General features: G+C 39.5%; 1 protein-coding gene across 5 annotated transcripts in view; it reads left to right on the forward strand.

Moving 5' to 3' along the window:
* The first annotated feature begins 7,397 nt into the window (after positions 1–7,397).
* Positions 7,398–26,729, forward strand: part of acd (ACD shelterin complex subunit and telomerase recruitment factor) — a 35,353-nt gene continuing 16,021 nt past the window's right edge. For all 5 annotated transcript variants that reach the window (XR_012101885.1, XM_073069919.1, XM_073069921.1 and 2 more), the window contains exons 1-9: positions 7,398–7,578; positions 8,329–8,453; positions 9,627–9,717; positions 13,570–13,649; positions 13,735–13,779; positions 14,830–14,873; positions 19,505–19,686; positions 21,717–21,795; positions 25,208–25,288. Coding sequence is in view for 4 of the 5 variants with exons in the window: in XM_073069919.1 (XP_072926020.1) it covers positions 7,471–7,578; positions 8,329–8,453; positions 9,627–9,717; positions 13,570–13,649; positions 13,735–13,779; positions 14,830–14,873; positions 19,505–19,686; positions 21,717–21,795; positions 25,208–25,288 (835 nt within the window). In the remaining variant the exon portion in view is untranslated. The remainder of the gene's footprint in view (positions 7,579–8,328; positions 8,454–9,626; positions 9,718–13,569; positions 13,650–13,734; positions 13,780–14,829; positions 14,874–19,504; positions 19,687–21,716; positions 21,796–25,207; positions 25,289–26,729) is intronic.

Here is a 26,729-nt window from a genome sequence, read left to right on the forward strand (position 1 = left end):
GAATGATAAAAAAGTACAGAGGAATGATATACTGGACAAAGTAGAGAAAGTAATCAGAATCAGGTTTAGTATCACCAGCATATGTCATGAAATTTGTTAACTTTGTGGCAGCAGTACAATGTAATACATGATAAATATAGAAAAAACTGTGAATTACAGTAAGCGAGGACCTCCTTCGGTCAGAGTTGACCATGGTTATTGCATCCTAGCTGTCTAGGTATGCAGGCCTGGACAGTACAAAATGGAGAGCAAGTTGTTGCCCATGTAGCAAGCTCCCCCTCTCCATGCATCTGATGAACTTAAAGTAACGGCAGAGAGCGATACAGTTTGGTACCAGCAGCATTGCAGGAGTTGCCAGTCAGCATTGAACTCAATGTATGTCTGCTTTAGGGACTCCAGCTCTGGACTTTTCCCTCCGGGTTTACTCTCGAAGCCTTCCCCATGAGTGGGTATAGCCGCAAGGCAGCAGAGGTTTGAGATCAGAGTTTTCCTTCTCCTGGATAAGCTGCCAACCACAGCTGACGAGCCCCATCTGCCCAAAGCGACTGGTTTTAAGGTGCCAGTAGCCCACCTTTGCTCCTTCTCCTGTCAGTAGAAACAGTTCCACCAGGTTTAGTAGTTAAGCCACACATGAAGGCCAGGAGCTGGACCTGGTTGACAGAGGCTATTTGAGGTGAACACCATTGGGAGCATTAAATAGGTAATGGGGACTTGTCCCCATTACCTCCCCTGGCTATAAACTTAAGGATCCTTCTATTATTACTGTAAGCATTCATATGTAAAGTAAATAGTTAAGTGAAACAAGTAGTGCAAGAACAGAAGTAGAAAGTAGTGAGTTAGTGTCCATGGGTTCAATGTCTATTTAGAAATTGGATGGCAGAGGGGGGGAAGCTGTTTCTGAATTGCTGAGTGTGCACCTTCGGGCTTCTGTACCTCCTTCCTGACAGTAATAATGTGAAAAGGGCATGTCCTGAGTGGTGGGGGTCCTTAATGACGGACACAACCTTCCTGAGCCACTGCTCCTTGAAGATGTCTTGGATATGCCCTCTCGTTGCCATCTGAAATAAAGTAAATGACTGGCAATAAGGACAGTGCAAGTGTGTAGAGAGGTTTGGAAAGAATGAGTGTAAGGCAATAAGTATATGACAAACACAGTCTGATTATCAGATTTGTGCAACAGTATTTTTATACAATTTAACTCTTTAACATTGGGATACACTGGCTACCCTGCACTGGTGAGGACATGGAGTTAGAAGTCATGGAATATAAAGCATAATGTATGAGAAAATGTCACTTAAGATTAACATGTGGAATTCACAAAGACAGGAGTACAAGAGGGAATGCATAAACATGTACAGCGCATATGTTAGATCCTCTAGAGATGTCCTGAACACTAAATTTTGCTTATTTATGCCTCAGACCATATCATTCTTGCTTCTGAATTTGAGGCAGTGAGTTCAAGTCCTAGTTTACAGATTTGAACACAGCAATTGAACACTGCAATCAGGCCCTGCAGTGTGGACCTGAAATATATTCACTATGGGAAGAGCTATCATTTAGACAAGGTATTAAGATGAAATTCAGTCTGCTCTCTCAGATTTAGATAAGAGATGACCTGGTTTTATTATGAAGATGAGAGGTGTTTACTGACCTTGAGAAATATTTACTCTTTAATATATTTCAGAATAACATCATTTGGACATCATCGTAGTGCTAATCTCAGGAGAGTGCTGACAGTGGATTGTGGAACTGTCATACACGTTGCGGAACTGCCTGCATTGATGTGAGATGCTATGGACATCCAGACATTTTGAAAGATACCATATAAAAACAAGATTGTTTTATTTAAATCTTGAAGTCCGTTCCAATAATGCTGGAGTAACACTTCCTGACATCAGTCATGAACCTGCGTTTTAGGGAAAGGTATCTTGCGTCGTTTCAGGTGAATTAGTTGTTAGGATTTATATTCCAATTAATCATAATATATCTTAATAAGATCCTTTCTTGGTTAAACTTTGGCTAGGCTGACAAATCTAAGTCTTTTGAGCCTTTCCTCACAATTCACTTCTACGATAGGATTGATTTCCTGACTCTTGGCACTGCTTCCTAGCCACACATTAGATAGAAGAGTGATAAACAACAAGTTTCTACTTACTGTTTATTTACTTACAGTACCATTTGTCCACTCAGAAGCACACAATTGACAGAATGAAAACAGTAATAAAAGGAAAATACAAAACATTAGAGCAATGATATTTAATTAGAGAAGCTGCAAAATGAGATCATAAAGACTACCAGTGCAACACTGATCCATTGTCACGACTTTAAGGATTGTTCACCATATTCATTTACATGTGTTAAGAATTTGCTATGGTGTGTTGGTGTGACATTCAATAAAAAACAATATTCAACAATTATAAGAATAAAGAATAATATAAAAATAAACTGGGGGGGTTAATGAACGGATATGGAGTAAAATATGCCATAAATACATAAATAACAGCATGTATTTACAATGTAAACAGCGTTATAAAAGGGATGAGGCTTTGAGTTTAAAGAGGTCAAAGATATAAACTGTTGCATGTACTGAGAGCTAACGAGTAAATATTAAGACCTAAAAATTGGGGTGCTGGTTATTACATTACTATCAGTTAAGCTGACTGAAAATTGCTAATTTCCAGAATGGAATACGATTTTAACCACTTCCAAATTACCACACTCTGGAAATCAAATTAAACATTTCTGGTTACGATTTCCCCCTCCACATGTGTTTTAGCATACTATACAGAGTCTGCTGAAAGAAGGAATGGACTTTAGTGAAAAGAAGATTTGGTGAAGAAGAGTCAGATACGATTCAGTTAAGAAAGGGGTTGCAAGGCAAGTTTAGAAAGTGGAAGCTAATGGAAACCATTATGATCGTATTTGCAGTAAGTGTCTCGTGGCTGGAGGAACTTTAGCACAGATTGCTGCATTCAAAAATTCAGTGGCGGTGTGAGTCAGGGGAGGAGAAAGTTACCTGGATATTTTATTCTTGGAAGCAGTTATACCCATCAGATTTATTAACTGATCAATCAAATAGGATAAGAGGGCATAATTGGAGTCGAAAGATCCAAAAGCAGTGGTCCAAAGGGTTGGATATGAGTTGGATATGACTAAGAAAGGAGATCTGATAAAGGACTATGTGTAGATCGGATCCAAACTAAAAAGCAGCACTATTACCGTAGTTATGTGGAAATTGGCATGAAATCAATTAGATGAGCCGAATGCATGATTCAAAGAGTGATGTTGGAAAATCAGTTTCAATTTGCAAAGCCCTAGTACGCTGCTTGACAACATAACTTTTTTTTCTTTGAAAGAGGGAACTGTTCTGTTGGGTTGGGATACACCTTAATGAGGCTGGGACTATTGAATAAATAGGAAGTAGATAGGACTTTAAACCATATAGTTCAGGGGATAATTAAAAAATAAAAAAGTTAAAAAGAAGAGCGAGGCAATAGTCCAGGATAGCAAACGGGCAGTGATAATGATAGGTGAAAAGAGAAAACGCTGGAACCATTCAGCATGTCTGGAACCACCTGTGAAAAGAGAAACAGAGTTGACGATCCTTTGTCAGAAAAGCAGGTAAAAAGATAAAAAAAATTGAAGGCTATTTAAATGCACCCAGAAAAAAGAATGACGAATTCATGGCAAGGCAAATAAATAGCTATGATAGTAGTAGCCTTTACAGAAACATAGCTGCAAAGAGACAAAGAACTGAGAGTTTAATGCCCACAATTTAACTTTTAAAAGAAACAGGCTAAATTGAAGAGAAGAAAAGGTAGGCCTAATAATAAAGGACAATGGAGATGAAGGATATTAGCTTGGGAAATCAAGAAGTCTGGAGCCAAGTTAAACCAAGACTCAGAAAATATTGGTGGGTGATGTCTGAAGGTTCCTAAACAATAGGGGCAATATAGCATAAATTAGGAAATTAGAGATGAACGTAACAAGGGTACTAATTAATTAATCATGTGAATTTATCTTATGCATAGATTGGAAAGGCCAAATTAATAACAACAGTGTGGATAATGTGTCAAAGCAGTTACTTTCTAAATCAGTATGATTAGAAGCCAATGAAGGGACAGTCCATTTAAAATCTAGTATGGTGCAATAAAACAGGGTTAATAAATAATCTGGTGTTAAGGGGTCTTTAGAGAAGAGTGACCAAACTACAACAGAATTTTACATGAAGAATGAACGTGATTTTCTTCAATATGAAAGCGAGCTTTTAAATGGATTTAATCCAAACCTGGAGCTGTGATCTTAGTGTTGTTATGTTAGGTTAGGAAATTACATTAAAATTCCCACTGATAAACATGCAAAAACTCCTTAAGTTTCCTATTTGTTTCTTATACCTACTGTGGACCTCTTTCTTCTTCTTAACCAGAGCCTCAATATCTCTCGAAAACCAAGGTTCCCTAAACCTATTAGCCTACTGTGACAGGAACATACAAACTCCATACTTTTGAAAGCCTCCCACTTATCAAGCATGCCTTCACCATAAAAGAACCTGTCCCAATCCACACTTGCCAGATCCTTTCTGGTACCATCAAAATTGGCCTTTCTCCAATTTAGAATCCCAACCTGAGGACCAGACATATCTTTCTCCATAATTACCTATTATGATCACTAGAACCAAAGTGATCTCCTACACACATGTGCCCTGTGGTCCAGTATCACACTTGCTCTAGTTGAGACATCTATATATTGATTAAGGAAACTTTCTTGAACACATTTGACAAACTCTGTCCCATCCAGCCCTTTTACAGTATGGGAGTCCCAGTCAAAATGTAGAAAGTTAAAAGCACCTGCTATCACAACCTAAAGTTTCACGCAACAGTCTGCAATCTCTTTACAAATTTGCTCCTCTAAACCCTGCTGAATATTGGGGGGGGGGGGGGTTCATTATATAATCCTAATAACATGGCCATCCCTTTATCATTTCTCAGTTCCACTCATATAGTCTTAATAGATGAGCTCTCCAATCTGACCTGTCCCAGCACTGCCATGGCCTTTTCCTTGACTAGTACCACCACCCCATCCCCTTTATTCCTTCATGCTCTAGCAGCTCAATAGCAGGCATATCAAGACCCTGCTGCCCCCCTCACTGGACCCCCTACAGTTTGCGTACCATCCCTACTGCTCAACAGAGAACACCATTGCCATCACCCTCCACCTGGCCCTAACCCACTGGACAAAAAAGACACATACGTTCGAATACTGTTCATAGACTTCAGTTCAGCATTCAACACAATCATCCCTCAGAAACTGATTGGAAAGCTGAGCCTACTGGGCCTGAACAGCTCCCTCTGCAACTGGATCCTAGACTTCCTGACTGGGAGATCTCAGTCAGTCCGGATCGGGAGCAGCATCTCCAACACCATCACACTGAGCACGGGGGCTCCCCAGGGCTGTGTGCTCAGTCCACTGCTGTTCACTCTGCTGACCCATGACTGTGCTGCAACACACAGCTTGAACCACATCATCAAGTTCACCGATAACACCACCGTGGTGAGTCTCATCAGCAAAAACGACGAGTCAGCTTACAGAGAGGAGGTGCAGCGGCTAACGTACTGGTGCGTTACTGAGCCAACAACCTGTCTCTGAATGTAAACAAAACAAAAGAGATGGTTGTTGACTTCAGGAGGGCATGGAGCAACCACTCCCCACTGAACATCGACGGCTCTTTGGTAGAGATCATTAAGCGCACCAAATTTCTTGGTGTTCACCTGGCAGAGAATCTCACCTGGTCCCTCAACACTAGCTCCATAGCAAAGAAAGCCCAGCAGCGTCTCTACTTTTTGCAAAGGCTGAGGAAAGTCCATCTCCCTCCCCGCCCCCCATCCTCATCACATTCTAGAGGTTGTATTGAGAGCATCCTGAGCAGCTGCATCACTGCCTGGTTTGGAAATTGCACCATCTCGGATCGCAAGACCCTGCAGCAGATAGTGTGGTCAGCTGAGAAGATCATCGGGGTCTCTCTTCCCGCCATTACAGACACTTACACTACACGCTGCATCCACAAAGCAAACAGCATTATGAAGGACCCCACGCACCCCTCATACAAACACTTCTCCCTCCTGCAGTTTGTGAAATGGCACCGAAGCATTCAGGCTGTCACGACCAGACTATGTTTCTTCCCCCAGGCTATCAGACTCCTCAATATCCAGAGCCTGGACTGAAACCTTACTGCCCTATTGTCCTGTTTATTATTTATTGTAATGCCTGCACTGTTTTGTGCACTTTATGCAGTCCTGGGTATGTCTGTAGTCTTGTGTAGTTTTTTTCTGTGTTGTTTTTTTACGTGGTTCAGTCTAGTTTTTGTACTGTGTCATGTTTAACACCATGGTCCTGAAAAACGCTGTCTCATTTTTACTATGTACTGTACCAGCAGCTATGGTCGAAATGACAATACAAGTGACTTGACTTGAGCTGCAAGCCCTGCCCCTCCTGCAACCAGGTTTCACTAATGGCTGCAATATCACTGTAGTCAGGGATAATTCCACAGTCAATACGATTCTAAATGCTGACTGCAGCTGTGCTGGAATCTGGATCAATAAATGAACAGCTCAGTGAACTCTACAAATCAAGAAGCATCTGATGCAGCATCTCCACCTAAAATATCCTTTTGCTGCTTGGCCTACTGAGTTCTTTTAGACAACAGTGCTTGGTTTGATAAATTTGGATGCATTGGTTAAATTATTGAAGCAGTATTCCAGCTGCCCAAGTGTAAACCTCACCATCACAGCTGTGAAATTTAAATCTAGTTAAAATTTGCAAAGAGGAAATCAGGCACTAGTAAAGGTGACCACAAAATTACTGGTTTGTAGTAGAAACCGATCTACTTTAATAATGTGCTTCAGGGAAGGAAATCTGTCACTCTTGTCTAAATGTTACCCCAGAACCATCAATGTTATGAACTCTTAACACCCTCAGAAATGGCATGCCTCTGAGTTCAAGGGCAACTCAGGACGGATAATAATGCCTTGCCAGTCAATCTCATTTCTGATAAATAATTTTCAAAAACCTTCTCTCGCGTCAACATTGAGGTCAATACATTGAAAATGTTTTTAGAAACCCTGCAGATCCTTGAAATCTGAATTAGAATAGAAAATGCCTGAAACTCTCATTGGGCATCTTCTCACTTATTTTCTCTTTTCAAAGATGTTGTCAGACCCCGTGAACTTGTTACTAGGCTTAAGTTATCCGGACTCCTTTATATTCGGTGGAACCTGACAGGTGAAATACAATAAAACTCGACTGCAAGTTCGTTTTACTGACCTGCAAAATCTATCCGCCAGTCAGTAACACGCATGCGCACTAATCTCGGCCGGCGAGGAGTGTTGCGCATGTGCAGTGGAAGTGGGGCCTGGTGGCGCGGAAGACCGGCTTGCGGCTCGGTTTCTGTGGAGACGATGCATTTGGTTGAGTATGACATCTCACAGAGAGCATGTCCGCAGGCCTTGGATTGCGGAGCTGCTGCTCGAACAGAGGTCAGGCTGGAGTTGCTGTAAATCGGCCCCGGTTCAAGTCTCAGAGGTAAAGCAGCCAAGACTTGCAAGGGGAACCCACTTCGTGGCCTCAGTTTCTAACAGGCAACTGCAGCAGATCCCTCGCCCGTTAACAAGATGTGTTTAAAATCATTGGAATTTCACGTAAATTCTGCCAAGCAAGATTAGCAGAACGGACTGGACCGCATTAGATTGAAGCTTATGTATTGTTACGTGGGACTTGACGATCCTTTTGGATTGGTTTAATGAAACTGATAGAAAGTTGTTGAGAAATCGACTTCTCGTCCAAAAATTGCTAGTTTGCTAATGACGATGTGATTTTTTTTAGAGTATTTGTTTAAATCTAGCAGAGTTTAGTTTATCCCACATTTGGCACACCTAATTCCTGCATGCATTCGTGGGTTTAGCAACGTTCCTGTGAGCGAACAGTGCTTGAGATATTAAGCAATCAAGACTTGTGCAGAATATAGAGATTTATTGATTTTAGTCATAAATTGTGGCAAAAAGATAAAAGACATGCTACATTTTAAAACGTATCTTATTGTTTTTTATTGAAGGATTAAATAATTGGGTGTGATTCCGTTTTGAGATGTAGTGCTCGTTATACATGTATGGAAATTTTGCTTGTCTCAATCATTTATTTGACAATTTGGCTCTTGTTTGGAGAGCAAGATGAGTTAAGGTTGTTTGAGAAAATAACACTGCCCTTTAAAAATGTCAGTTTGGTTATCGCAATGTGAACTTTACCAAAATGCTTATATAAGGAGTTCCTTTACAGCTTATTCCACTTGAGAACTGGATTAAAGAAGCTGGATATGAATCTGCTGTTGTTGTCTATATATCAGATTTAAAGTACAGAATTAAGGCTGTGCTGACAGAAGAAGCGGGATATAACCTTCAGCAGTAAGTAAAAGTGAAAAAATCTAATTTGTATATAGTAATTGCATTTTTGGTAATCCTAGAAAGAGCAAATCCTTAGCCCATGGCCATACAGAAACACCTAGGGACAAACCTAATTATCATCTTGATAGAATGTATCTGAAATATTAGAGAGTTATTTCAATTTCTATATAAAATTGTAAGTTAAAGTAACACTTGATTGAAATACCATATTCAAGGCAACAATTAACAATGGTTATCAACCAAGAAGCAGAAGAATTTTTTTCTATTTAAAAAAAAAAGGAAATAATAAAAAGCACTTAGTTGACATCAGTATTACTTTCAGTGATAACATGTCCATTAATGAAATGTCTTTTTATATGAATTTGGAATATTCCTTCAATGGAACTTATGGATGTAACATTTTTGCCACTTTTATGACTGGTAAATAAAAATGATCCAAGAGGTAATTGTGTAATCTGGCTTCAGAACACAAGTGCTTTAATTAGATTCATCATCTAATGTTGCACCTGGGCAAGGATGTGCAATTGGGAATACTGTATTTTGAACGTGATGAATCAAGGCCTCTTCTGCTTTTCGGATGACTGTTAAAAATATTAACATGATGCTTTGACAGTCCTTTGATATTCTATCAATCAATGTCAGAGTAAATATCAGTTATTTTTGTGTGGATGTCATATCTATGGGTGATTTTGAATCAGGACAGTCTGCAGATAATGAACACTGAGTTGAACTATACTTTTGATTTTGTGTTTTAAATTCTGTGTTTTTGCTTTTTTTTGGTTGAAGTTTGTGCTTTTTCCGTTGTGTTTTGACGTTTGATATTTTTCTTTGGGATGCTTCCATGGTTCTTTGTTTTGTGACTGTGGGGAAGCTGGATTTCAGGGTTGTTTACTGCATACTTTGAATCTTGAATAATTGCTACATGTAAAGTGGTTCATGATGTTAAGGTGTTTTCAGATGTTTGAGTGATGTGATAAAGGCATGTAATGAAAATTATCTGATTTAATTGTGTAAGCTTTTTTTAAAAAAAGTTGTCCTATAATTCAGATACATTAGTTTACAAATTAATGGGGATTTTTATTGTGGACTGTTTAGCCAAAACTGCAGTAATTGAATATACCTTTAGAGAAAGTTTGTAGATCAGCTTCTCTTATTTCTATTTTTAATTTTTAGGGAAGAGGAGAACTATACACTCAGTCAACTCAAAAGCAAAGTTATTATTTTGAAAAAATTCAATATTCAGGTCAGATTGGAGCTGGAATTGGTAAGTGTTTAGAGTTATAGAACACTACAGCACAGAAATAGGCCTTCTGGCCATCTAATTTGTGCCAAACCATTAATGTGCCTGGTCCCATTGATCTGTACCTGGACCATAGCCCTCCATACACCTCCCATCCATGTATTCCCAGATCCTTAGTGCCCTACCACTCACTGAGGAAGACCTACTCTGGTTGGTCCTCCAAAAATACAACATATTCCACTTGTCTGCTTTAAATTCCATTTAAATTCCATTCCAGTTTGGTCTAGATCCAACTGCAAGCTTTGATAGTCTTCTTTGGTAAACACTACAGCCCTCAGTCTTGGTATCATCCATAAATATGCTAATCTAGTTTACCACATTATCATCCAAATCTTTGATATAGACGACAAAAAAACAACGGATCCTACACTGATCCCTGTGGCATGTCACTCGGCACAAGCCTCCAGTCAGAAAGGCAACCTCCTACAACCACTCTCTGGCTTCTTTCGTGAAGCCAATGTCTAATCCAATTTACTACATTACCTTGAACGCCAAGTGAGTGAATCTTCTTGACCAGCCTCTCGTGCAGGACTTTTGTCAAAGACCTTGTTAAAATCCATGTAAGTAACAATCTCACCCTTGTCTTCATCAACTTTCCTGGTAACTTCTTCAAAAAACTGGTGAGATAGGACTTGCCACACACAAAGCCATGCTGATCAGTCCCTGTATATCCAAGTATTTGTATATCTGGTCCCTTAGAGTACCTACCAATAACTTTCCCTTGACTGATGTCAGGCTCACTGGCCTATATTAAACAAAACAACAACATTAGCTATCCTTCAACCCTTGCACACCTCATCTGTGGCTAGGATGTTTTAGGGTCCCTGCAATTTCTGCACTTGGTTCCCACAAGGTCCATAGGATCCATGACTGACTTAATTTCCACACATTAATAGACTGATGCAAAAAATCCATTTAAGATCTCCTCCATCTCTTTCAGCTCCATGTGTAGATTAACACTCTGATCTTCCAGCAGATCAGTTTTGTCCCTTGCTATCCTTTGCTCTTAATTTATCTGTAGAAGTCCTCAGGATTCTACTTCACCTTGTCTGCTAGAACACCCTCATGGTTTCTTCTAACCCTTCTGATTTCCTCCCTAAGTGTTATTGTACATTTCTTGTATTCCTGATTTGTTCCTGCCTGCTGATACTCGCTATGCACCTCCTTTTTCTTAACCAGGGCCTCAATATCTCTTGAAAACGAAGGTTCCATAAACCTGTTATCCTTGCCTTTTTTATTCTGATAGCATACAAACTCAGTGCACTCAAGATATCACCTTTGCAGATCTCCCATTTACCAAGTACACCTTTGCTTGAAAAAGATCTACCCTAATCCATATTTGCCAGATCCTTTCTGCTATCATCAAAATTGGCCTTTCTCCGATTTGGAATCTCAACCCGAGGACCAGACCTATCCTTTTCCATAGTTACCTTGAAACTAATGGCATCATGATCACTAGATGTAATGTGTTCCCCTACACAAACTTTTTCACCTGCCTTGTCTCCTTCCCTAATAGGAGATCTAGAATCACACTCTAGTTCGGACTTCTATATACTGATTAAGGAAACTTTCCAGAGCACATTTGACAAACTCCCATCCAGCTCTTTTATAATATAGGAGTCCCAGTTAATATGTGGAAAGTTAAAATCACCCACTATCACAACCTTGTGTTTCTTGCAACGGTCTGTGATCTTTATACAAATTTACTCCTCTGAATCCTATGGATTGTTGGGTGGTCTATAATATAATCCCATTAACATGGTAGTATTTTTAATATTCCTCACTTCTACCCATAATGCCTCACTAGTATGTCATGACTGAGCAATGCCTTGACATGTTTCTTGACTAGTAACGCCGCTCTTTAGCCTTTAGTCCTTCCTACTCTATCACACGTAGAGCAACAGAACCTTGCAACATTGAGCTGTCGGTCCTGCCCTTCCTGCAAGCAAGTGGTAGTAATGGTTCAATGTCACAATTCTCGTGCTGATCCATGCCTTAAGCTCATCTGCCTTTCCTACAATACTCTTTACATTGAAATATACACAGCTCAGAACATTAGTCCCTAATCGTTGAAAATGTGTCAGTAATGTTTTAGCATTGCTACTGTAGTAAAAGTAAAATGATATCGGCGTGTTTGAAACTTGACAAAGGTTTTGTTTCATTGTGTGCATGTAATGATAGTTAAAGAAAAATAAATGTAAAGTAAATGAAAATAAGTCAAGCAATGTTTCTGGAAGTCATTGCAGAAAATGGTTAAGCCATACAGTAATATTGGGACCTCTAATAACAGCAATCACATGTTCAAGATGCCATTGATACAATAAATGCCCCCAAAATGATAAGATGCAAAGTACAAACAAAATTAATAGGCCATACTATCCTTGATACTTATTTTGCTGTTAAGAACTTCCATTACAAAATTAACTGCATTCCAAAGCTAGGCATCTCTCCTTGAATATAATTAATAATTTATGCGAGAGACTTCCGAAGTTTTACAGCTCTCTGAAAGAAGGAATTCCTTTTCATCTTGTTGTCAAGTGGTGGAGCCTTTTTTTCTCAGTTGTCACTTGGATTATAAAGCTCTGATAATCGGCTATCCAATTGATTAGAAATTCCAATAATTTCACATCTGTCGTCTAGCGCTCCCCTTAAACTTTGTGTTCACCAAAATAATAATTATACAACATAGGGTCTAAAAATTTAATTAAAAGTCTGTTGGTATATTAATTGTAGTAATATTCATTAGGCCAGGATATCTGCTAGTTTAATACCACCAAAGTACCAAGGATGCCAAATTACTGGATTTTTAATGTAATTCATCAATTCCTTGCCATGGGAAATATCTTTAGAGTCTACTGTCTTTTCTTCATAGAATCCTGTTTTCATAAACTAGTCTTGTATTATTCTAATTCCTAAAGTGGTACCAGCCGATTTGACTCTGTCCTTCTGAATGAGACAGTTCTCTCACTCCAGGAATCAACCTAGTAAGCCTTTGCTGTATTGACTTATGGTAATTATATCCTTTAAAATATGGAGACCAAATCTGCAAACTGTCGCCATGTGTGGCCTACCATAAGTTCTGTGAAGTTTTAGCAGAATTTCCTTAGTTTTGCACTCAATCTCCTTCATGTTCAGGATCTGTATTCTATTTACTATTTTAATTATTTGACATAACCTACTGATATTCTGATTGTTATATAAACTTTGACAGAACAGAGAGTTTAATAAAGGAGGTGCTGCAGATGTTATCTATATAGAACATAGAACAGTACAGGCCCTTCAACCTTCTCACACCTACCATTCTATGTTTTTAAAAAAAATAAAAGCTGCCTCTAACATCTCCCCCTATACTTTCCTCCCAACACCTTAAAGGTATGCCCTCCTTGTATGTATTAGCCATTTCTGCCCTGGGAAAATGTCTCTGGCTAATCCAATAGATCTAAGACATAAGGGTTTAAGAACTAACAGGAATATCTGCCTTAAATGAACTGGTAACCATAGTTGTTTAGTGTTCAAGGGTGCTAAAGTCATCACAGATTGAAAGGCTTAGCACTGTGATATATCTAATGAAGGATCCAGATGTAAGGTCTTGACCTAAAATGCCAACTGTTCATTTCTTTTTCACAGATGCTGTCCTGACCGAGTTCCTCCAGTAGTTGTTTTTTGCTCCAGATTCTAGCATCTGCAGTCTCTTGTGTCATCGTGCTTTATCTGTTATCTTCATGATTATCAAAGGGATCCAGGGATTGCACTACCATTAATGTCAGTACAGTCTTTTGCAACAGTTGTTATTGTTTATTCTCTTTTCATTTTCAGAAAGATTGTGAATTCTATCTTGTTGTTCAAGATTTGAAAATTCTACCAGGAGACATGGGTTTCTATGATGTATGCTCCTGGTAGGAAGCATTTTATGTCCTAAATTTAATTGATTTTAGTATTGTTTTTGCTGAATAGCTAAAATTACAATCCTCTTTATTTCAGTAACAAGGATCTTGCTGTGCAGAAGAAGTTGAGAGAACTCTGGGAGTAGGTGCACATTATTTTTTAAACTTGTGAGCTTTCATTTTTTTTAAAAGTTGAAAAATTAGCAGAACCATTTATTGCTTTGAGTTGCTGAGATTAGTTCCATGCCCTCTGGGATGAGTGACATCTAAGTTTTCTTTGGAATTCTTTCCCCCCAATTGTCCAAATTTTTTTCTTGCCTTCAAAAGGTTGCTCACAAATTTACTCTGACCTGCTCTTAAATCTCCAGTCTTTATTGAAGGACATTGAAAGTATGTTTGTACTTTTTTTTTTAAAAGCCACCTTGACCATTTTGTCCTATTAATATGGTACATAGTGTGTTACCATCAGTATGATTCCCATTTTTTTTTCAAAGGGCCAGGCTGGACTGAATAAATGAGTCATACATTGGAACATTGTGAAAAGATACAGAACCTTTTATCACTGGAATTGATCGATGGCACTATGTAATTGAAATATATTGATTGTTATTCGATTGCCTCACTTTTGGCAATCCTCTAAGGAGAGAATTAATGTTTTACTGTGAGCATAGATTATGCTTTTACAATCTTAGCATTTTTATTCTTTTATCTCCTTTGTATTTTATTTTCCTGATTTGGGGCAAAGATGAACTGATTTTAATGTCCTAGTAAGGAGATATGGTCCAGGGGCACAGCATACTGATGTGCAGTGTATCTTGCAACATTTGGCACCATATTTTTAAATGTGGTAACATACGTGCAAGATGTACAGATACATGTTGCAGGCTGTTACTTGAGACTGAGATTTCTATTTTTGAGTTGATTATCAAAATTAAGGGATAAACAGTCCCTGAGCATTCCTGCGTCATGTCTGTTGATCTTTTATTAAATGCGATTGGCAATTGTCCTTGAAGTTGGAAGAACCCTGAATAGCAGAAATGTAAGGCTACTGATTTAGGGCTACTAATATTGTTAAATTCTGCCCATTCTATTTCTGATATCGAATATAGTGTGTCTTTATTTTCATATAAAATAATTTAAAGAAATTAAGATTATGGATGAATCGTAACTTAATGTTCTTGTAATTTTACAGAAGTTATTTAAATAGCATGATAACCCATGAGAAGACATTTTCTGGTAAACTTTCTCTTGATTTTTACTCTTGTATGTGCTACTGTGATCTTTGTAAATTTTAAAATATGTCGCTAATATTAAAATGTGTCAATAACAACAAAAATGCTAGTGTCAAAATCTACATTAAGTAGTGATTAGCTTAATCATTGAACCTAGAAATTATGATCTCAATTCCTTCATTACTGGTTCAAAATTGCAGACTTTTCTCATGGTTGGTTTGCCTTCACTGCCGAAGTTACATGGCTTCAATGAGAGCTTCCCAGAAAAATCATAGGTGGGCATTTGAAGCTGACGAAGCTAGTGATCATGTTGTCTCATAAAATAATTAAATAGAACATGTAAATTGTTAAAAAATCATCATAGATGTGCATTTAGTGCTGAAAGAAAGTCTGGTTCTTAACTGAGAACTAAGCAAGTAAATTGCATCTTGTAACTGATTCTAAAACAACTTTGCCAGAAATCTTGTAGTAGGCCACAAGCACCCTTATTGCCAGCAAAAATATATAATAGCTTGACAATATAATTTTGTTTTGCAATGTCATGATGTATTCTGTATAGCCCATGAGCCCTGTTAATATCATATGGTTCATAGAGTAAGGCATTTGTCAAGGTCCCTCATTGTTGGTTCATCCAGAAGGTTAAGATACGTGGTAACTTTATCATTTGGATACAAGATTGGTTTGAAGATAGAGAGTAGCGGTAGGTGGGAGTAATTCTGGATGGAGGTCTTAGACAGTGTGTTTCACAGGGATCCATACTTGAACATATGTTGCTTATAACTTCATATATATATGTAGGTAAGTTTGCAGATGCTACAAAGATTATGGGTGGTGTGGATGGTGTAGAAGATTGTCAAAGGTACAGCAGGATATAGCTCAATTGCGGATATGGTTGGAGAAATGGCAGAAGGAGTTTAATCCAGACAAGTGTGGGCTGTTGTATTTTGGAAGGTCAAATGTAAAGAGTGCACAGTTAATGACAAGGCCCAACGTACGTTAATGTACAGAAGCAACTTGGGATCCAAGTCCATAGCTCACTGAAAGTGGTTGCACAAGTTGATAGGGTGATAACAAAGCCATTAGGCATTCTTGCTTTTACTAGTTGAGGCATTGAGTTCAAGAGCGAGGAAGTTTTATAAACAATGGTTAGGATGCATCTGGAGGATTTCATTCAATTATGGTCCCTCCCTATTCGAGGAAGGATGTGGAGGCATTGGAGAGGGTGCTGAAGAGGTTTACTAGGACACTGCCTGGATTAAAGAAGCTAAAGGAAAATCTGATAAAAATGTATAAGATGACAAGAGCATAGATAGGCAGCTGATATATTTTCCCCAGGGACGAGATTGTTTAATACTGGAGAGCATCCATTTGAGGTGAGAAGGTATGTTCATATTTGCCACCAACTTTGTGGTGTGTTCTTATTCAACTTTTCTGGATTCATTGATATGGCTCTACTGCCATGAGCACAAATAGATACAGGTGGCCCCCGTTTTTCGAACGTTTGCTTTATGACAGCTCGCTGTTACGAAAGACCTACATTAGTACCCGTTTTTGCTAACCAAAGAGGATTTTCGCTTTTATGAAAAAAAGACGCCCGCTTTACATGTGTATTTACCGCGAGGGACACTGCCATGACCGTGAAGCCTTGTGCAGGCAGTTGTGTGCACATGCGTGTATGTGCAAAGGCATGTATGTATGTATGCGTGTACGTGCTGATTTTTTTTCTCCTAATTGATTTTGGCTTGCTGTCTTCCCAAATTTTGACACCGTACATACAATATTTCTACTACTGTATATAGGCTGTATATTTATATAATTCCTGCTTTTACTATATGTTTGTGTTATTTTAGATTTTATGTGTTATTTGGTTTGATTTGGTAGGTTATTTTTTGGGTCTGGGAACGCTCAATTTTTCCCATATAAATTAATGGTAATTGATTTTTCGCTTTACGACATTTCAGCTTACAAACGGTTTCATAGGAACACTCTACCTTTGGATAACAGGGGAAACCTGTAAGGTTTTTTCTGAACCACCCACGGGAAGACATTCTATTAAACAATGGTTGGAACAGCTTCAGGGAGCAGGGCCACCAACGAATCTGCAGACAATTTAAAAGCAGGCAAAGCCACACCTCAAGTCATAACTGACTGGTTTAATGTGACATGTGGGTCAAAAGGGCAGTATTATGATTGTCATGGAGATTTTCACATCTAGGTCATTTGGGAAAATCGGGTTGGAAATAGATCTCAAGAGAGTGGGTTTGTTGAATGCCGACAAGATGGCTTTTTAGAGCAGTTTGTTGTTGAACCTACTAGGGGATCAGCTATACTGAATTGGGTGTTACATAGTGAACCGTAAGTGATTGGGGAGTTTAAGGTAAAAGAACCCAATGATCACAATATGATTAAGTTCAACTTGAAATTTGATAAGGAGGAAGTAAATACTGACATAGCAGTATTTCAGTAGAGTAAAGGAAACTACAGTAGTATGAGAGAGGAGTTTGCCAAATAAATTGGCAGGGATGACAGAGAGCAGCAATAACATGAGCTTATAGGAAAAATGAGGAAGGTGCGGAATAGAAGTATTCTAAAAACAAAGCAATACTCAAATGGCAATATAGTACAACCGTGGTGGACAAGGGAAGTCAAAGCTGATGTAAAAGCAAAAGAGGGCAAACAACAAAGCAAAAATTAGTGGGAAGATGGGATTGGGAAGCTTAAAACCCTATATAGGGCAACTAAAAGAATCATTGGGAGGGAAAAGATGAAATATGAAAGCAAGCTAGCAAACAATAGCAAAGTGGATAGTAAAAGCTTTTTCAAGTATGTAAAGATAAATGAGAGATGAGAGTGGATTATAGGACTATTAGAAAATGAGGTTGGAGAAATAACAGGGGCCAAGGAGATGGCAGATGAACTACATGACAAGGTTTCATCAGTCTTCACTGTGGAGGACACTAGCAGTGTGCCAGATTTGAAAGGTGTGAGGGAAGAGAAAAGAGTGCAGTTACTATTACAGGGGAGAAGGTGCTGAAAGACCTTCACGATGTACAAGGGTACATAAATTACCTGGGCCAAATGAACTGCTCCCTAGGGTTCTGAAAGGTAGCATTAGAGATTGTGATGGCATTAGTAATGATCTTTCAAAAATCATTGGACTCTGGCATTGTGCCAGAGGACTGGAAAATTGGAAATGTCACTCGACTCTTTAAGAAAGGAGGAAGACAGCAGAAAGGAAATTATAGACCAGTTAGCCTGACCTCAGGGGAATATGTTAGAGTCGATTATTGAGGATGAGGTTATGGAGTACTTGGTGATGCAGGACAAGATAAGTCAGCATGGTTTCCTTAAGGGAAAATCTTGCCTGACAAACCTGTTGGAATTCTTTGAGATTACACTTAGGATTGATAACGGGGATGCAGTGGATGTTGTTTATTTGGACTTTCAGAAGGCCTTTGACAAGGTGCCACACATGAGGCTGCTTATCAAGTTAAGAGCCCATGGCATTACAGGAAAGTTACTGGCATGGTTAGAGCATTGGCTGATCGGTAGAAGGTAGCAAGTAGGAATAAAAGGATCCTTTTCTGGTTGACTGCCAGTGACTAGTGGTGTTCCACATGGTTTGGTGTTAGGACCACTCCTTTTTACACTATACATCAATGATATAGATGATGGAATAGATAACTTTGTTGCCAAGTTTTTAGGTGATGTTGGTGGAGGGGCAAGTAGTGTTGAGGAAACGAGAGTGGCAAATGAAATGCAGTGTTGGGAAATGCATGGTCATGCACTTGGTGGTAGAAATAAATGTGCAGAGTATTTTCTAAGTGGGGAGAAAACCCAAAAATCTGAGATTCAAAAGGACTTGGAAGTCCTTGTGCAGAACACCCTAAAAGCTAACTTGCAGATAGAGTCAGTGGTGAGAAAGACAAATGCAATGTTAACATTAATTTCAAGAGGTCTAAACTACAAGAGCAAGGATGTGTCACTGAGGCTTTATAAGGCACTGGTGAGGCCTCACCTTGAGTATTGTCAACAGTGTTGGGCTCCTCATCTAAGAAAAGATGTGCTGGCATTGGAGAGGGTTCAGAGGAGGTTTACAATGAAGACTCTGGGAATGAAAAGGTTATCTTACAAGGAATGTTGATAACTGTGGGTCTGTACTCACTGGAATTTAGAAGGATGGGGGGGGGGGGATCTCATTGAAAACTTTTGAAAGGCCTAGACAGAGTAGATGTGGAAAAGATGTTTCCCATGATGGGGAAGTCTAGGACAGGAGGGCACAGCCTCAGGATAGAGGGGCATCCATTTAAAACTGAAATGTGGAGAAATTTCTTTAGCCAGAGGGTAGTGAATTTATAGAATTTATTACCACAGGCAGCTGTAGAGGCCAGGTCATTGGGTGTATTTAAGGCAGAGCTTGATCTGTTCTTGATTAGACTCAGCATCAAAGGTTACGGGGAGAAGGCTGGGGAGTGGGGCTGAGGGGGGGGGAAAAAGGATCAACTATGATTGAATGGCGGAGCAGGCTCGATGGTCCAAATGGCCTAATGCTGCTCCTATGTGTTAAGGTCTTACAGAAATTCTTCATTTTATTGGTAAACAATGACAAAATTAATCTTTGTTTTAAATTTTTAGATCTTGGTTTATCAAATATGATTAATGCAGCAGAGGAAGATGAAATTAGAGTGTTGAAACATGCTGCTGAACTTTGCCTTGATCCAGATGTTGATTCCAAAGCTTCAACATCCACAGCACCTTTTTTGTTACCATCACTGAATCAACCTTCAGGTTGGAAAGCTATGAGAAGGCAAAATAAGGTACAGTGGTTTTAATTGTTTTCTCAGGTATTCGTAGTTATTGCTGTTTGTACTGTGTGAGGAGGATTAGAGTTCATTATGCTTGCAGTAAGTTGTAAAACTTATAACCTTCATGGTTTATCTGAGTTGATAAAAGTGCACATTTTTCTAGAACTCTTACAATGGGGTGTTCAAGTGAGATCCATGTTGTATTTCACATCTTCATGCTGCACCACAGTCATATTCCAAAAACATGTCAACTTCGAAACATACCCAGACGATACTCAGTGAGTCGGCTGCCCACTGTCACAATCTAGAGCATGTATAGACCTTTGTTTAATGGTTCAAATGATTTTACAATTGGGCAAAGCTTGTAGAAAACTTCTAGCTACACCAAGCAGAACTGGCATTTTCCCACATTAGTGGCAGAAATAGAAAGGTTTATGCACATGTGACATAGGAGCAGAATTAGAGCATTCAGCTCATCAAGTCTGTTCTGCCGTTTCATCACAGCTGATTTATTATCTCTCTCGACCCCATTCTTCTACTTTTATTTCTGTAACCATTGACGCCCTTACTAATCAAGAAACTATCAACATTTGCTTTAAATATCCCCATTAACTTGGTCTTTACAGCCAAATGTGGCAATGAATTCCACAGATTCATACCTTCTGGCTAAAGTAATTCCTCCTCATTTCTGTTCTAAAGGGAATTCCTTCTAATTTGAAGTTGTGCCCTCTGGTTCTAGTCTTCCTCGCTATGGGAATGTCCTTTCCACGTGTACTTCAGCAAGTACAAGCCCAGAGCCATCAAATGCTCCTCAGACGGTAACCCTTTCATTCTCATGAACAACTGGCATCTTTTCTGATGCCAGCACATCCTTCCTGAGATGAGGGGTCCAAAACTGCTCACAATACCCCAAATGCTGTATAAAAGCCTTATAAAGCCTCAGCATTTCATCCCTGCTTTTATATTCTAGTCCCCTTGAAATGAATGCTAACATTGCATTTGCCTTCCTTACTACCAACTTGACTTGCAAGTTAACCTTTAGCGAATCCTGCACGAGGACTCCCAAATTCTTTTGCATTTCTGATTTATGATTTTCCTCCCTGTTCCGAAAACAGTATACACCTTTATTCCTTCTACCAAAATGTTTGACCATATCCTTCACTACATTACATTCCATCTGCCATTTATTTGTCCATTCTCCTAATCTGTCTAAGTCCTCTGCAGACTCCCCATTTCTTCAACACTACCTTTCTCTCAAACTATCTGTATTGTCCACAATCATGGCCACAGTGACATCAATTCCATCATACAAATCATTGACATTGTGAAAAGAAGCTGTCCCAACACTGACCTTTGCGGAACACCATTAATCACCTACAGCCAACCAGGAAAGGCCTCCTGACAGTTAGCCAATTGTTTATTCATGCTAGTAACTTTCCTGTAATTCTGTGAGTTCTCATCTTGTTTAGCAGCCCCATGTGTGACACCTTGCCAAAGACCTAGTACATTCCAATCTTGGTGTTCTCTCTGAATATTCACAACTATTCTTGGCTTTTGGAAACGTCATGAGATATTACAGATATTAGATTGAGACTCTTCTGTAGGTTTCTATGTAAGTCTAATATCATTATCTATTCACTTGATACATTGATCTATTATTTCTGAAAGATTTTTAACAATCTCTCAGAAACAAATAATAGATTTGCTATTTGATCAGACTGACACGTTGCTCAATGAATTACTTATATATGTTTGCTCATTATTAATTGTTGCAAACTGCTTGATTATCTCCCCAGTATGATGTTGGTAGAGCCACCTAACAGATGGGTGCGTTTTAAGTTATAGCACATTTAGAATGCCAGATCATCATTAAAACTGGGCATTATTGCAAATGAATTAAATCAGAGAAATGTTTATGGATGGTGCTATATATAATCAGTTTGTGGGGGGGAATGTTGAATATTTGATGATAAAATATCAATGTTGAAAGCTTTCTAGTAAAGAAAAAATTGATCATTTTAATTTTTGCTGTTTTTTAATAGAAGGGAAAAAATTTCACTGTACCGGAAGTAATGCTAATGATTTCTTCTCAACAAGAAGAAGCCTTGAATAATATAAAAGGTGAGCATTTTGAGCAGTACCTCAGCATTCATACTTTTTCCAAGTAAACTATCAAGTCAACTTTGCCTTTTGAAATTGTTTCTTAAAATATGTTGTCTGGTGCATTCATTTCTGTTGGTGTGTTTTATTGCTCAGTTGCAAACAAATACAGTGGATTCCAGTTAATTGGGATATATCGGGACATGTACATTTTTGACCCAATTAAGCAGTTGCCCCAGTTAGCTGAAGGTTCATGGAAATAGTTAAAATGGTACAGAAAAAGACAAACTACCATTTAACTGAGTAACAAATTATGTCTTTAAATTAAAGTATAGAACAAATTGGAGTACTTCCAACTGGTGGTTGTCTGTGGTATCCGATGATGACAGGAAACTGGTGTGGGAGAGTTCTTAAAGTGTAAAGCCATTGCCCTGGACCATTCCACTCTCCAGAAGTTGGAAGTCTGGGTCCAGTGGGGTGAGTAGATGTCACAATTTGGGTCTTCACTGGTTGTGCTGGATAACCATGACTTCTGTGCCTTGTCATACAGACAGACATGCTTTATTGATCCCGAGGGGAAATTGGGTTTCGTTACAGTCGCACCAACCAAGAATAGTGTAGAAATATAGCAATATAAAACAATAAATAATTAAATAATACGTAGTAAATTATTCCAAGTGGAAATAAGTCCAGGACCAGCCTATTGGCTCAGGGTGTCTGACACTCCGAGGGAGGAGTTGTAAAGTTTGATGGCCACAGGCAGGAATGACTTCCTATGACGCTCAGTGTTGCATCTCGGTGGAATGAGTCTCTGGCTGAACGTACTCCTGTGCCTAACCAATACATTATGGAGTGGAGGGGAGACATTGTCCAAGATGGCATGCAACTTGGACAGCATCCTCTTTTCAGACACCACCATCAGAGAGTCCAGTTCCACCCTCACAACATCACTGGCCTTACGAATGAGTTTGTTGATTCTGTTGGTGTCTGCTACCCTCAGCCTGCTGCCTCAGCACACAACAGCAAACATGATAGCACTGGCCACCACAGACTCATAGAACATCCTCAGCATCGTGCCGCAGATGTTGGAGGACCTCAGTCCCCTCAGGAAGTAGAGACGGCTCTGACCCTTCTTGTAGACAGCCTCAGTGTTCTTTGACCAGTCCAGTTTATTGTCAATTCGTATCCCCAGGTATTTGTAATCCTCCACCATGTCCACATTGACCCTTTGGATGGAAACAGGGGTCACCGGTGCCTTAGCCCTCCTCAGGTCCACCACCAGCTCCTTAGTCTGTTTCACATTAAGCTGCAGATGATTCTGCTCACACCATGTGACAAAGTTTCCCACTGTAGCCCTGTACTCCGCCTCATCTCCCTTGCTGATGCATCCAACTATGGCAGAGTCATCAGAAAACTTCTGAAGATGGCAAGACTCTGTGCAGTAGTTGAAGTCCGAGGTGTAGCTGTTGAAGAGAAAGGGAGACAGGACAGTCCCCTGTCGAGCCCCAGTGCTGCTGACCACTCTGTCTGACACACAGTGTTGCAAGCTCACGTACTGTGGTCTGCCAGTCAGGTAATCAATAATCCATGACACCAGGGAAGCATCCACCTGCATCACTGTCAGCTTCTCACACAGCAGAGCAGGGTGGATGGTGTTGAACGCACTGGAGAAGTCAAAAAACATGACCCTCACAGTGCTCGCCGGCTTGTCTAGGTGGGTGTAGACACGGTTCAGCAGGTAGACGATGGCATCCTCAACTCCTAGTTGGGGCTGGTAGACGAACTGGGGGGGGGGGGGGGTCTAAGTGTGGCCTAACCATAGGCCAGAGCTGCTCTAGAACAAGTCTTTCCAGGGTCTTCATGATGTGGGAGGTCAATGTCACCAGTCTGTAGTCATTGGAGCCACTGGGGCGCGGCATCTTCGGTACAGGGACAAGGCAGGACGTCTTCAACAGCACAGGAACCCTCTGGAGACTCAGGCTCAGGTTGAAGACATGGTGAAGTACTCCACATAGCTGGGGGGCACAGGTTTTGAGCACCCTGGGGCTGACACCATCCAGGCCTGCAGCCTTGCTTGGGTGGAGACGTTTCAGCTGTCTTCTCACCTGTTCAGCTGTGAAGCCCACCGTAGTGGTTTCCGGTGGGGGAGGGGTGTAGTCATGAGAGCATGGTGCCCTTTGCTCTCCACGTAGCGTTGCACAACCACCTTCCTACCTTCTTGGCTGTTGGATCTCACTGTAGATCTCATCCACCCAGTCCACCAGAGCTGACTTCTCATGTGAGGACAAATATGTCTTTGTCTCACCGGGGTATGAGATCCACTGGCTATCCTTGCCTGGTTTAGCCTGTCTGCCTGAGCGGCATACTGGGTTGTGGCTGCTGTCGCATGTAAGCAGCTGCTTGAAGACACAGGTGTTGGTTGAGCGTATGCTGGGGGCCAAAGGTAGGATTCAAGATGGGGGTTGATACCTTCAAATTCTTCAAGTGCTTCTAACTAGTTGAAGTAGTGAAATTGTTTCCTTTTCACTCCCAGACATTTCTGGCATTTCCAAGTCTGAATTCTTGAAACTGCAGTGGACAAAACAATTCTGAATTGTCTTATTGCTTATTTCTTGCCAGCTATCAGTGACAGAAATCACTGCTTTTTGTACATAAACGCATGCAACTGATATTATCTCAAAACTGTTTGCTGTAATCATGGTATAGTGTCTATCACCCACACGATGTGCATATGACTGACACTAGTTAGAAAATGTTTGGCAACAGTCTCTTACCCAAAATAGGTGGCATATTAAAGAGAATCTGGCAGTTTTCTCAATTTGTTTTTGTTCTTTAAGAGTTGTCCCAAATATGCAGCTGCTCCAATTAACCGATAGTCCAATTAACAAGAAACAACTGTATTGCAGTAGTTGCAATTTTATGTTGGTTTTGTTTTAAGCCGTTATTGCAGATTGGGTACAAATAGGGGGAAAGGGAGAAGGTAATTGTTTGGGAGATGTGATTTTTATTTGAATAAAGTGATTAAGCTACTGGACTATTGTCCTGTTTGTAATTTATTTTAAATGTTCAAAGATATCGTCCATATAAGTCTTTATAGTGAAAGAAATGATTGAAGAGTAAAAATACAAATAAAAAGTCCATGCATTTATTCAGATTACTGCTGAACATTAAAAGAAAGCAACAAGTGTTACTTCAGTGCATCTCCAAATTTTCAGGTTTTAATTTAATAAAAATTGTTTGGATAATATTTCATAACTACATCCACATTAATTAGATAATTTTGGACTGAGATTGCTTGTTTTGAAACTCCTTTCAATTTTTATGCTATCAGACTCCAAGCCTCTCCTTTGTCTTTATTTTGTAAATTTAAATAAATAGGAAAGCAGAAATAATTCTGTTGTAAGTTATTGGAAAACATTTTTTTCTTCATTAGAATGGAAGGATGATTTTGTATGCACTGAAGATCCAGAATCTGGGCATAATGACTACACAGATGTGTCCATGGGTATTACAGGTATGTTTAAACATAATAAGACTTTAGAAAATTAAGTTGAGGCATTATTTATAAGAATGTGGATTCACTTTCAGGAATTTGTGGTTCATGCTCTATTATTTACTTTTTATTGTTTGCATGATTTGGTTGAGTTATAGAAAAGTAGAGCACAGATACAGACCATTCTGCCATCAAGTCTATGCCAAACAATTTAAACTGCATAGTCCATTCAGTCTGTACCCGGACCATTGCTACTATCCAAACTTCTCTTACACCTTGAAATCAAGCTCTCATGCACCACTTGCATTGGCAGCTTGTTCTACACTGTCATGACCCTCTAAGTGAAGAAGTTTCCCCTCATTTCCCCTTAAACTTTTCATCTTTCTCCCTTGGCCAATAATCTCTAATTGTAGTCCCACCCAACCTCAGTGGAAAAAGTCTGCTTGCATTCCCCCTATCTGTACCCCTCCATAATTTTGTATACCTGTATCAAATCTCCCATCAATCTTCTATGTTCCAAGGAATAAAGTTCTAACCTATTCAATCGTTCCTTATTACTCAGGTCCTCCAGTCCTGGTAGCATGCTTCTAAATTTTCTTTGTACTCTTTCAACCTTACTTACATCTTTCCTGTAGGTACGTGATCAAAACTGCACATAATACTCCAAATTAGGCCTCACCAACGTCTTATATAACTTCAAAATTCTTCCCATCTCTTGTACTTTGACTTATGAAGGCCTATGTGCCAAGAGCTTTCTTTACGACCTATCTACCTGTGCGACCACTTTCAATGAATTATGGACCTATAATCCCTGTGTTCTACCACACTCCTCAATGCCCTACCATTCACTTTGTAAGACCTAACCTTGTTGGGTCCTACCAGAGTGCAACACCTCACACTCATCTGCATTAAATTCCATCTGCTATTTTTCCAGCTGGTCCAGATCCCGCTGCAAGCTTTAATATAGTTACTGTCCACTATGCTCCAAATCTTGGTGTCATCCACAAATTTGCTGATAATCACATTATCATCCAAATCATCAATATAAATAACAAATAGCAACAGAGCCAACTCTGATTCCTGTGGCACTCTGCTAGTCACAGGCCTCCAGTCAGAGAGGCAACCATTTACTACCACCCATTGGCTTCTCCCCAAAACCAATATCTAATCCAGTTTACTAGCTCATTTCAAATGGTAAGCAGCTGAACCTTCCTGATCAACCTCCCATGTGGGACCTTATCAAAAATGCCTATATAAAAGTCTATATAAACAACATACAGTGCCTTGACTTCATCAACTTTCCTGGTAACTTCGTTGAGAAACTCTAAGTTTGGTTAGATATGACTTCCATGCACAAAACCATGCTGACTATCCCTAATTAGTCCCTGTCTATCCAAATACTCATATATCTGGTTCCTTGGAATACTTTCCAATAACTTTCCCACTGTTGATGTCAGGCTTA

Source organism: Hemitrygon akajei, chromosome 17, assembly GCF_048418815.1.
Source record: "Hemitrygon akajei chromosome 17, sHemAka1.3, whole genome shotgun sequence".
In the NCBI taxonomy this organism is placed as follows: domain Eukaryota; kingdom Metazoa; phylum Chordata; class Chondrichthyes; order Myliobatiformes; family Dasyatidae; genus Hemitrygon; species Hemitrygon akajei.